This window comes from Salvelinus alpinus, chromosome 17, assembly GCF_045679555.1.
Source record: "Salvelinus alpinus chromosome 17, SLU_Salpinus.1, whole genome shotgun sequence".
Lineage (NCBI taxonomy): Eukaryota > Metazoa > Chordata > Actinopteri > Salmoniformes > Salmonidae > Salvelinus > Salvelinus alpinus.
The window spans coordinates 15546045-15558999 of NC_092102.1; the positions used below are offsets into that span (position 1 = coordinate 15546045).

Consider the following 12955-nt stretch of genomic DNA (forward strand, 5'->3'; position numbering starts at 1 on the left):
CGGCGCTTTGCAGACTACCCACCGTGCACCGTGTTTGTGGCTGAATATTCATAGTTTAGAGGAGCGACTAACCTCAAAGGCAGGCTACTCTTTTCGTGTGTGTGTGTGTGTGTGTGTGTGTGTGTGTGTGTGTGTGTGTGTGTGTGTGTGTGTGTGTGTGTGTGTGTGTGTGTGCGTGTGTGTGCGTGTGTGTGTGTGTGTGTGAGAGAGAGAGAGAGAGAGAGAGAGAGAGAGAGAGAGAGAGAGAGGGAGAGAGAGAGAGAGAGAGAGAGAGAATAGCTACTGCAGATATTTTATTGACATATTTTCACCTAACAGAATTCTGTCAGTTCAATATTTTCTTTTCATGCTACAATGGAAAATACTCATTAGTTGTCTATATGTACCCTGTAGAACCGAATTTGTGTTAATATATTACAATCGCAAGTACGTCTCTACAGGAATACATGGGCTACTGAAATCCCACGTCTGTCAAGATAATCGTCTGCTTCAACTGTCGCTTCTATTCAGTAGGTTATAGCTGCGTTGTATCACGTGTTAGCATGAATAATAGGGCACGAATAGCCATAAATCTCAGAAGAAGTCTGTGCAAAATATGTGTCTAACCTACAAACAATCTAAGATTGTCTAGAAGAAGCCCAGGCCAAGCCATTGTAAGGACGTTCAAAGGCATATATTTTGTACAGTAGGCTATCTGGAAGCAAAGGTATACTACTACAAGTCTGCCTGTACTAGTAAAACATGTAAGCAACCAGCGATCGTTTAAAGTGGACTGATTTAGGCCTACTGCGTTCTATAGCCCTATAAAACGCCTCAAACATCGTTGCCAAAAGTAATAAAAATGGCGGGCGCGCTCTACACATAAACAAACCATAAACATCTGCCCTGCTATGTTATTTTCACCAGATCATGTTGACAAATGACTAAAAGAAGACCACTGCCTCGAATTTAGACGCTGATTAGCAAGCAGGGGATTGACCTCGTGTTCTGATCCTTCTTATGTTCTTATAATCCCTCCCTGTCGTAGCAGGCTAGATTTATTCCAGATTTATTTTAAATTATTATTATTAGTTATTATTATTATTAGTCTATTAAGCCATAAAGTTCACAGACTGATTATGTGTAGGCCTACTGTCCTGTGATTTGTGGTCTCGTGCATAATTGAAAGGATGGACTAAAAAACATTAATACATTTGGCCAACAGTTAATTACAGTATAATTGCGCCTGTAACGCATCTGTGGCAAGTGATACCACTCAAAATTGACAGCTTTATCTGCAATGATTTACTTTTCTGAACACAAAAGTGTATGGGGGTTTGTAATGGATGATGTTATTTGCTCCGCATGCTAGGGCTGATGTCAAATGAATCACCTATACACGTGCACTTAGACAGCCACTTGTGTTGAAGAAGATGAAGCCACGATGGACAAACACGTCCCTGAGACTCATTTCAGAGTAACGTAATACTGATTTGTTTACTAGTAGGATCCCCATTTCATACTTGTGTAGTTTCTTATTCAAATGTATGGACCTACACATATCCAGAGAGAGAAAGAGAATGCGACGGAGAACGGTATACATTCTTACTGCAATATTCAACCATAATGTCAGTGATATTGCATTATCATTAGCATCTACATAATACTATTTTAAAGCAGTGAAATGTGTTTGACAGTTTTTGAAAGTATTCAAATGCAAAGTATTACATTTTTACTTGTACTTCAGTATACTTCGTGATGTTGTTGTTACCTAAAAAGCTAATGTATACTGGTATACTAATATGGTGTACCTCTGGTGTCCTCTGTCTTCTGATATAGATCCAGGTCTAATTTCAAAAACTCTCGCTTAATTGGAACTCGAACGTATGTACGATTTACGCGAACGTTCATGGACTGTTTGAGGGCAGCATCCGGATATTCTTAGACCGGGTTGCCTTTCTTTTTGTGAATAAGGTAATCCTGCCGCTGTTTTACTTGCAGTAAGCAACCCAATTGTTATTGAGATTTTGCGTGCGATTATCCATTCACATATGTCCCTCTACCTCCATTTCTATTTCTGGATCATAATAATAATGATGATAACAATAATAATAATAGAACTATAATGACAGGGTACACTTCACATAAGAAGTGTTTGTTGTGATCAATTGCATTGGCAACACAAATGGCGTGAGAGAGAGACAGAGAGAGAAAGAGAGAGAGAGAGATGATGCCCACAATGGCGACCGAAGGTACGTTCGAAAACCTTTGGTTCCTTATCCGGGGACTACCTCTCACTCTGCTATTGGGCCGTGGGGTCACGTGGTAAAAGTAACTTTACAGGGCTGCTCGCAAGTAGGAGGGCTTTATGGAGCAGAAAAACGACAAAGCTAGAAAAATTATTTTCCACTCCAGAAATTAATGATCATGAGCTCGTATTTGATGGACTCTACCTACATTGATCCGAAATTTCCTCCATGCGAGGAATATTCACAAAACAGCTACATTCCCGACCACAGCCCCGAATATTACAGCCGCGCAAGGGACCCTGGCTCTGGTTACCAGCATCACCATCAGGAGTTATACCCTCCGCGGGCGAGCTACCAAGAGCGCCAATATAACTGTGCAAGCATCCCTGAACCTGACACGCAAAGGGGACATGGACTACCCCATACTGCGCACCTGCTTGCAGGGAAAGGGCAGCCAGCCTCATGTGAGACCCCACAGCTACCCATGTCCCCCACCACCCCACCGGCTGCATCCTCCGCCTGCAACCAAGCTACACCGGAGCATCCAAACAGCTCAGCCTCCTCCAAGCAGCCCGTGGTATACCCATGGATGAAGAAAATTCACATCAGCACTGGTAGGCAACTTGTCTCTGTGTTTGTCATTTCTCTCTCTCCACTCTCTACTCCTCTCTCCTCCTTTCCCTCCCTTTATCAGTGCCTCTAACTCCCATCTCCTTCCCAGCCCCTGCTACGATAGGGGAGAAGCTTTTGAAATGGCACAATTGAGGCGGATTTACGACTCAGCGTCGGTAATTACACCCACCATAAATTTTATAGTCGAGGTATACTCTTGGCAGCCGTATCACCATGTGGCTTCTGCTGTTATGTAGCCTATGTGCGCGATGGAGAGAAGAGGGGGAGAGATTAAACGAAAGAAAAAAGACTGCGCTTTGTAATCTTGCATTAATAATTTAGCGCATACTTGGATGTGAGTGTCCCCTAATTACAGCGAGATAGACAAGTTCTTAACTTCCCATTTAGATTCTTTCTCACACCAGAACTACCATATCTAGCCATTTATTCTGCCCATTCCCATCATATATCTCAGTTGAGGACACTCTTGTTTACCCCCTCCTTTCCTGCTTTTCTTTCTTTCTATTTACTTCTCCCCTTTTCCAGCGAACCCGAATTACAATGGAGCGGATTCCAAGCGGTCTAGGACAGCCTACACTCGACAGCAGGTCTTAGAATTGGAGAAGGAGTTCCACTATAACCGCTATTTAACTCGACGGAGGCGCATTGAGATAGCTCATACATTGGTTCTCTCCGAACGACAAATCAAAATTTGGTTTCAGAACCGCAGGATGAAGTGGAAAAAAGACCATAGGCTTCCTAACACCAAAGTGAGATCCTCCACCACGGGCGTATCCTCCGGGTCCAACACAACCTCATCAACCGGCGCTGTCGCCACTTCCTCGGCCACTGGTGCCATTATTCCAAATGAACTTTCCGGAGGAGAGGATGGCGAGGATATTACAACGTTATAAGGCGAACAAAACAAACACAAAAAACACTTCAAGAAGGGAGATAGAGAAATTACTGATTATTTATAGAATAAAAGAATCAGTCATATAGAATATATTTTGTTTTCGTAGCTATTTGTGTGGTTTCATTTAAGTCCAAAGTTATATAAAATGCATGTTATATAGCATGGATTTCTGCGAATACCGATGGATTCTTTTTACGCGACACAGGGTTTAAGTTATTTAATGCTGAATCAAAATGATGTTTTTATGAGAAAATGTTTTGAATGAAGGGGGAAAAATGTAGGCCTACATTTGATGTAAATGTTATTGTGGGCCATTCGTTTGCCCTGCTGCCCAAGGTGAAATGCACAATTTATTTATTTCAAGCGCAACACTGGAAGAATATTATTACTATCATAGTTATTTTTGGTAAAAATGCTGGAACATACCGATGGGAACATCGATCTTGCAAGGTGAATTACCTCGCGTATTTCAAAAACTGGATTTTGAATTCCAATTTAGTTTGTGTTGTTGACGTTGTGTTTAGCAGGTTATTGTAACATGCAATAAACAGAGTTTAGTGTATTTGTGATAATCATATTGGTCAATAAAACAGTGAGTGTCTACTAGTTTTTTTCTTCATGTTTGGATGGATTTCATTCATGACCAATCGAGGTCAAGTGTAATTTATTTTGATAACAGAAGCTCATCCTATGATGTGGTGAACGTTATTTCAAAATTTGATGAAAGTCACAATTGACCAAGTACTGTATTTATTTTATAGTTCAGCCTAACATAGCATTATACATTTGTTTGGAAAAGTTGTCCGTTTGCAACGTTCTCGAGGTTGGCATGTGTATCAGATTCGCCATTCATATTCCTCCTTAATTCCTAATAATCCACAATAGACCTAATCCCTAATCCCATAATAATCAATGATTCTATTCCAAATAAAGGGTTATAGCCTGGCTGCATGCGTCCTATCCTACATGCTAGCTCATTAGTCTCAAGGACATTCAATTAACATGGCAAGCCATTCAACCAGGCCCTCAACCAGACTCCCTCTGTAGAAGAGTCTGACTTTCTGGAGCCCTGTTTCCTGCTCATTACTGAACCTAGAGCTGCACATAACTCTGCAAATCAGTGTCATATTGCCAAAATATGACCAATAATAATTTGTGTTGATGGTATGGGTTGCTATTCATTCCCCTTTTGCCCCAATTACAGGTTGTTTTTCTTGTCTTCTAATAAAGTCAATAACTTGAAGTCAGATTATGAGGCCTTATCGTGGACAATAAATTATACTATAGCTTACACAATATCGTACTAGGTTCATATCTACGAGCATTGCCTCAGATTTTCCTAGAATATCTTGTAAAAAAAAAACATTAATTTGATAATAGTTTTTTATATGCATGCACATAGGCCTTCTCGATATGCAATCATTTCTACAGATATAAAATGGAATGTTAGTTTTCTGAGATTGTCATTCTAAAAATAGCCTATGTCTGTTGGGCCCTGAGACCTCCCCAGTCAAAGTGAAGAGTGTGCTTTTAAAAAGTGGCGCTCGAGCAACGTCATCGTCACCTCTGCGCTTGGTAAGTAGTCTACACTACAAAAGTATCGTGGCGGGATTTTCCATAGGCCTATATGGCAGTGTTGTGTATTTATTGTCACCATGCAACTGTAATTATACATAGGCTACTCATATTGTGCAATTGCTCTCCTGTAACCATGTCTTACACGATGAAAAAGACCGTTCAGTTAACATTTCTCCAAAAATAATTTCATTTGTGGAATAACTTTTTCTTATCCTCCTCAAAATGTGGTGTAGAAACATGCCACGTTTAAAAAGAGCGCAAGCATTTGATAGATTATTAAAATGTGTGACTTGAATAGAAATTATAAAACGGCTTGCTAGATGGGGGGCAGAAGATCACAAAGGGGAGAGGTAGTCTATTCTGAACCATCAATCTTAACGCCGCAGAGTAAAATGATTTGGGACTGAATATATTAATTTGGCAACAGCCTCTCTCACAAAGAAATAAACCCAAGTCACTAACTAGCAACTTTACGAAATAAAACTATCAGGGACAAAAATGAAACTTAACACCATGCCGAATTCCAGGAGCCTTTATGTAGCTGCCAGGGCCCGTTTTCCCAAAAGCATCTTAAGGATAATTATGAACTTAGCCTTAAGATGCTTTGGGAAAACGGGCTCTTGACAGTTGAGAGAATGTGTAGCTACTCCACAGTCTCAGCATCCCTCCAATCTCTTTCTAAAACCTGTCGCCTCCATGTCGCGAGGCTGAAAAGGTACTTTATTGAAGTTTGGGACGAACCGCGAGAAGGCTGAGTTCAGTCGGAGGGCACATTTTCTGTCCCATTAGGTCCGTTTCAGCCGGGATGGCCGACCTTTGCAACCCCCGTGACCTGACTGGCTCTCTATACGTGTACCTTCTGTGTGTGCCCTCGTAGGTGGTACCCCGTCCTTACGTGGCTTCGTCAGTGCGCTGGCCTTTGTGGGTTTTTGAGGGGCCGGTGGAAGGGCACCTCTGAATGTGTTGCTCTTTTGTTGCTCTCAGTGGTGACCCGAGAGTGCGGTGAACTGTCGGCCACTTCTCTTCCATTGTGTAGGACCTAGCCCCCCTGGACATCTTACACATTTGAGGGACTTCCAAGTGGTGACTTTGGAGCTTCTGATCCGATTGCATGTGAGTGTTAGGCCTACTCATGTCGAATGCATTATTACAATGTATAGGATTCTGCATAGGAACACGTTTTATATTGGTGAAAATGCATCCATCTTGGTGCGTAACAGCTTCAATATCAATACGGGTAAACGTTACTTTTGGAATAAATATTATATAGAAAAATATATAGGCTACGTTTATGTGGACATTTGCTCTTGCTTTGTAGGCCTAAATTAACCATTTCATGTATTTCAATCCAAGTCATGTATTTGATTCATGCTCCAAAAAATAAAAAACGTTCTTAAGTCAGTTAATCACAAAATTAAATACATATGTTAACAGTGTGAGGCTATGAACAACCACGAACGAAAGCATTGATTTACAAAACTGATTCTGCAAGAGATCAGTCCAGACATCTAGCCTAATATGAGCCTATATTATTTCATCTACATTTTAACACTTACCTTGATAAAGCTCAAATAATGACAATATTATACAAAAATGCACGTCTTCAACTTGTGGGCATTCATGGAGACAATGATAGGATGCTCCACCAGGATAGGACTGAATCCCCTAATATATACGATGGACGACGGTCTGAAGTGAATGGTGTCGCAGTGCACTGTGCAGGTGTGTGAAGTTATACAGGCATATGGTGAATTTTATTAGAAGCTTTTGTACTTCATGTACCTCTCTCTACAGTTCACTGATTTACTATGTACTGGTCTGTTACGATCTATCGTCGAAGTGGGCCTATACGAATACATGAATTCAACCCTCTCACACCACGACAGCACGCATCACAATCGGTAGAGATTCTTCAACCTGTGCTGGTTAGATGTGATGTGTGTGTGAATGGGTTAGGTGTAGATGTGTGTGTGAATGGGTTAGGTGTAGATGTGTGTGTGAATGGGTTAGGTGTAGATGTGTGTGTGAATGGGTTAGGTGTAGATGTGTGTGTGAATGGGTTAGGTGTAGATGTGTGTGTGAATGGGTTAGGTGTAGATGTGTGTGTGAATGGGTTAGGTGTAGATGTGTGTGTGAATGGGTTAGGTGTAGATGTGTGTGTGAATGGGTTAGGTGTAGATGTGTGTGTGAATGGGTTAGGTGTAGATGTGTGTGTGAATGGGTTAGGTGTAGATGTGTGTGTGAATGGGTTAGGTGTAGATGTGTGTGTGAATGGGTTAGGTGTAGATGTGTGTGTGAATGGGTTAGGTGTAGATGTGTACATATGAACGAGAGTGGTGACTTGTAATTACACCATTTGTAACAATATTTAGATAATTGAGGTTCAGTCGGACCTCTTAGAATTATTCGACACTGAAACAGTTTTAAAATGACTTGTGATCACAACATGTAATTAACGATTTTAGATATATGCCTATGCCTTGATTTGCCCCTAAAACATATATAAAACCTGTGCAGTTATTGTGGTCCATGGCACAAATATGTTGTAGCAAACAGGACGCTTACACACAACAGTTCTGGAAGCGATGAACAGCTTCCACGTGCTATAGAACAGTAATTGTACCATTTATCAGCATCTACGTATAGCCACCTCACCTGACATTTTGTGCCCTGAAGATATTTGAGAATAGGGGTTGCACAGAGGTTATGTGTGACAATACGTGTATTTTCACATTGTTCAATATTATTTGAGTAAACACAAGCAGCAAAAAAAAACAACGTTATATCTGATTGTAATTTCCATTAATCGGACATAGCCCATAGGGTACTCCAATAGGCGGAGGACGTAAACATGTACAGTACACGGTCATTGAAATAAAATATAATTGATACAGCACAGAAATTATGGAGGAAATTAACTTTTTCAAGTTATTTTCTTGTGACTTCAACAATCGAAGTTGTCCCTTCACAGACCTTAGCTGCAACCTAATGTATTTTCAACTTGATTTGAAAGCTTACTTACGAGTTGCAGCTTTCAATCAAATCTACATGTTTATGTAATTACGAAGAATGCTAGTCTGAAAGTAGATTATATAGCCAGATACTGGTAATATAAATAATTCTGAAAGTATATTATACACTATGGGTTTAAATGTAAAGCAATTACGCACTAGTTCAGATGTAATGTTTTATTTGTAGCTACAGGCTAAGACCTGTCTTTTCAGAATTATTTTGTGTTTGTTTAATTGTTTAGCTTCGTGTATTTCAATTGGTGTGATGAATTCCCAAAAAGTAAATAAAGAATATGTTGCATTTTGTACTAATGTAGCCTATATTTTTGGAGTGTAGGCCTAATTATTTGATAACATTCCTGCAAAAGCTAAGCCACTGTGAATCTTGTCTCTTCAAAGTCTTTAGAGAATATTGAGAATGTTTCTCTCCATATGATTCCGCGGAATGCAGGCGAACATTCCACTTTGCAACATTGATTTATGGCAGGCCTCTGGCAAGGCATCTTTCTCTCTCACACTCTCTTGGCGGACGGAACCACGAAAATAAACTTGTTAAAAGAAGTGGAAATCATATATCCGAAATCCCCCCCCCCCCCCCCTAAAAAAACAGTTATGATGATCTTTGTGGTAATATTTGTAGATTTATATTAGTAAATTACTATGGCTACAAAAACATCTCTCCCTTGTTCAAGATGAGTGTCTTCTTCAAATAATTTGGTTTTTAACGAAAGGTCTGACTCCAGACTATTGTGATGGGAATGGTGTAGTCTGCAGAGGCGTAAAGTATTTAAGTAAAAAATACTTTAAAGTACTACTTAAGTCGTTTTTTTAGTATCTGTACTTTACTATTTATATTTTTTGACAACTTTTACTTTTACTTCACTACATTCCTAAAGAAAAGAATGTTCTTTTTACACCATATATTCTCCCTGACACCCAAAAGTACTATTTACATTTTGAATGCTTAGCAGGACAGAAAATGGTCAAATTCTCACACTTATCAAGAGAACATCCTCTGGATAAGAGCGTCTGCTAAATGACTTAAATGTAAATGTAAATGTAGTCATCCCTACTGCCTCTGATCTGGCGGACTCACTAATAACAAATGCTTTGTTTTTAAATGATGTCTTAGTGTTGGAGTGAGAAAATTGTGCATCAGGTTTGCTTAATATAATGCATTTTTACTTATTCCTACTTTTACTTTTACTTTTGATACTTAAGTATATTTTAGCAACTACATTTACTTTTGATACTTAAGTATATTTAAAACCAAACACTTTTAGACTTTTACTCAAGTAGTATTTTACTGTGTGACTTTCACTTTTACTTGAGTCATTTTCTATTAAGGTTTCTTTACTTTTACTCAAGTATGAAAACGGAGTACTTTTTCCACCACTGGTAGTCTGTTTATACAGCAGTCATGGCAGCTGCATAAAGGCGCTGAGTTGAAACAGGGGTCAAATCTCATGTTCCAGGGATAGGGGAAATAAGGCTGCTCACTCTCACATTGACCAGACTTAATTAAGGAGGGTGTGTCATAAATCCGTAAATCTAGTCGGTCCGTTCACCCCCAGAGGGGCAGATGCACCATGTCTGGCCTGTGTGCTTATGTGCATCTGTGTGTGTGTGTGTGTGTGTGTGTGTGTGTGTGTGTGTGTGTGTGTGTGTGTGTGTGTGTGTGTGTGTGTGTGTGTGTGTGTGTGTGTGTGTGTGTGTGTGTGTGTGTGTGTGTGTGTGTGTGTGTGTGTGTGTGTGGTGAATTGATTCTCGAATCTATTATTAATGAATTATTTACAAGTAGAAAAGTTGCCATCCAAGGCTCAATATTTAAAAAGTATAGGCACTGAAAAGTTGTCAATACAATTATGGTTATTCCTTTATAAACAACATAACATATGCTACATTTAACAGTTGTAATTAGGCCTACTGCAGTTACTTATAAAGCATTTATAGATATTAGTGTAACGTAATATAGCATTTTACCTAAGTTTCAGTCCCTGGTAGACAAGTGTCCGAGTATTGGTCTATATGAGACATGGATCAATGTCAGAGCTGGACTGAATGCACTGGACTGCTGCCTAAATGATAAGGGGAGAGTGATTAGTTGCAATAGCAAGTGAGCTACTCGTAACTTCTTGTCTTCACTAGTATACCCAACAGACGTTTAACATGAATTTGATTAAACCTATTTCTCTGGACAAGTAACATACATTTCCAAGGTATTGTATAATTCTCAGCAGCCATCTGTTCTTGTCACCTCTCCAAGTCTATGCAGGTCCATTAAATCAGGTGAGAGGTTGATGCTTTGGATAGGGTTAAAACATTCCGAATGGTTAAGTTAAGGGTTAAGGTTTGATATAGGGTTAAAACAAATATAAAATAAAATGATTGTCTACCCCTGGGATTGGACACACGACCATCTGATCCGAAGTCATGGGATTATGCCCATCCACCACGCCTGTCCATAACACCAAGCCTATGGTAATAGCGCTCCGTGTTGCCCCTAGTGGTCGGTTTAGAAGGCATTTACCGACGTCTTCAGGACAAGTCAATCTTGAACAATCTGCCTGGGTGGACTACAAGGTTGCATTTGCTGAGTGTAGGCAAAAATGTATTTATGTAGGATCAAAACTATGGCATTATTGCAGAACTCGGTGGGCCCAATCGCATTGTAGTAGATACAGGAATCATGAAAATATTCCAAAACAAATGTAGTCATTATTGATGCACAGTATATTGCCCCACCTGGACATTTTAGGGAATAATGAGATTGTGATGCTCAGATGCAAAATTGTAACAGTTCACTGCAGTATACTGTGTAGGTATCGTGTGTTTTGAGAAATGGAACATAACAGTTTTAGAAGTTATTTTAGCCTACTGTGGGAACGTATTGACAGAGAATCAATCCAAAAATACTACGTAAAATAGAACTTCCATCCGTGCTAGAGATTGGAGGTCATTTGGCCATGGCCCATATCCAAGTGCAGGGTGTTATTGTAACAATATTTCACTCCCAGAAGCACTCTTCTGAAAGAACTGGTTGTTCAGTTTATGGTATAGGCCCTAGAGGGAGATACAACTGAAAAGTAGTGTTTTATGTCTATATTGGACACAAACCAACATGTTAATTTACTCAAATGTTCAAGGAAATGTATGTCCAGAAACTGAGGATATATGTTGGCCAAGAAAGACAAAATAGCTAGTCACTTTTAATCTGTCATTTTAATGGGTTATTATTGTTAGGAGTTGAAGCCAATAGCTATGGTCCAGCCTACAGCCTAAGAAAAAGCTTTTTGGGGGGTACTATATAGAACCTTTTGGACAAGATAAAAGAACCCTTTACGAAAAAAGGTTCTACAGTGCCTTACGGTAAAAGGTTCTACAGTGCCTTCAGAAAGTATTCAAACCCCTTGACTTATTCTACATTTTGTTGTGTTACACACTGAATAAAACATTTATTCAATTGATTTTTTCCTCCCTACTCTACAAACAATACCCCACAATGAGAAAGTGAAAACATGTTAAAAACATTTTTTTTATTAATTTACATAAGTATTCACACCCCTGAGTCAATGCATGTTAGAATCACCTTTGGCAGGAATTACAGCTGTAGGTCTTTCTGGATAAGTCTATAAGATCTTTGCACATTATTATTTTTATAATTCTTCAAGCTCTCCCTCACCCTCCATTTGACAAATCTGACCATAATTCTATCCTCCTGATTCCTGCTTACAAGCAAAAATGAAAGGAGGAAGCACCAGTGACTCGGTCAATAAAAAAGTGGTCAGATGAAGCAGATGCTATGCAACAGGACTGTTTTACTAGCACAGACTGGAATATGTTCCGGGATTCTTCCGATGGCATTGAGGAGTACACCACATCAGTCACTGGCTTCATCAATAAGTGCATCGATCACATCATCGTCACAGTGACTGCACGTACATACCCCAACCAGAAGCCATGGATTACAGGCAACATCCACGCTGAGCTAAAGGGTAGAGCTGCCGCTTTCAAGGAGCGGGACTCTAACCCGGAAGCTTATAAGAAATCCCGCTATGCCCTCCGACGAACCATCAAACAGGCAAAGTGTCAATACAGGACTAAGATCGAATCGTACTACACTGGCTCTGACGCTCGTCGGATGTGGCAGGGCTTACAATCTATTACAGACTACAAAGGGAAGTGCAGCCAAGAGCTGCCCAGTGACATGAGCCTCCCAGACAAACTAAATTACTTCTATGCTCGCTTCGAGTCAAGTAACACTGAAACATGCATGAGAGCATCAGCTGTTCCGGACGACTGTGTGATCACACTCTCCGCAGCCGATGTGAGTAAGACCTTTATACATTCACAAGGCCGAAGGGCCAGACAGATTAGCAGGACGTGTACTCCGAGCATGCGCTGACCAACTGGCAAGTGTCTTCACCGACATGTTTAACCTCTCCCTGTCTGAGTCTGTAATACCAACATGTCTCAAGCAGACCACCATAGTCCCTGCGCCCAATAACACTAAGGTACAGTGGCTTACGAAAGTATTTACCCCCTTGGCATTTTTCCTATTTTGTTGCCTTACAACCTGGAATTAAAATAGATTTTTTGGGGGTTTGTAT

The 12955-nt window shown here is 40.1% G+C and overlaps 2 protein-coding genes across 15 annotated transcripts in view; both read left to right on the forward strand.

Annotated features, from left to right (window-relative positions):
* LOC139542249 (homeobox protein Hox-C10a-like) overlaps positions 1-12955 on the forward strand; it is an 88301-nt gene that overhangs the window by 53827 nt on the left and 21519 nt on the right. For 2 of the 14 annotated variants that reach the window (XM_071347452.1, XM_071347449.1), the window contains exon 3: positions 6319-6447. The exons of the other annotated variants lie outside the window; for them this stretch is intronic. The gene's annotated coding sequence lies outside the window, so the exon portion shown is untranslated. The remainder of the gene's footprint in view (positions 1-6318; positions 6448-12955) is intronic. 14 annotated transcript variants of the gene reach the window in all.
* Positions 1265-4357, forward strand: LOC139542252 (homeobox protein Hox-C4-like). The gene is made up of 2 exons (XM_071347461.1): positions 1265-2842; positions 3387-4357. Exons 1-2 carry the CDS (start codon positions 2401-2403, stop codon positions 3752-3754), a joined length of 810 nt encoding a protein of 269 aa, XP_071203562.1. The 5' UTR covers positions 1265-2400; the 3' UTR covers positions 3755-4357.

Bases quoted from the DNA above. Each gene is read 5' to 3' on its own strand.
- LOC139542252 (XM_071347461.1), top strand. From the start codon at position 2,401: ATGATCATGAGCTCGTATTTGATGGACTCTACCTACATTGATCCGAAA. The intron at 2,843-3,386 runs GTAGGCAACTTG...CCCCTTTTCCAG, and splicing joins GAAAATTCACATCAGCACTG to CGAACCCGAATTACAATGGA.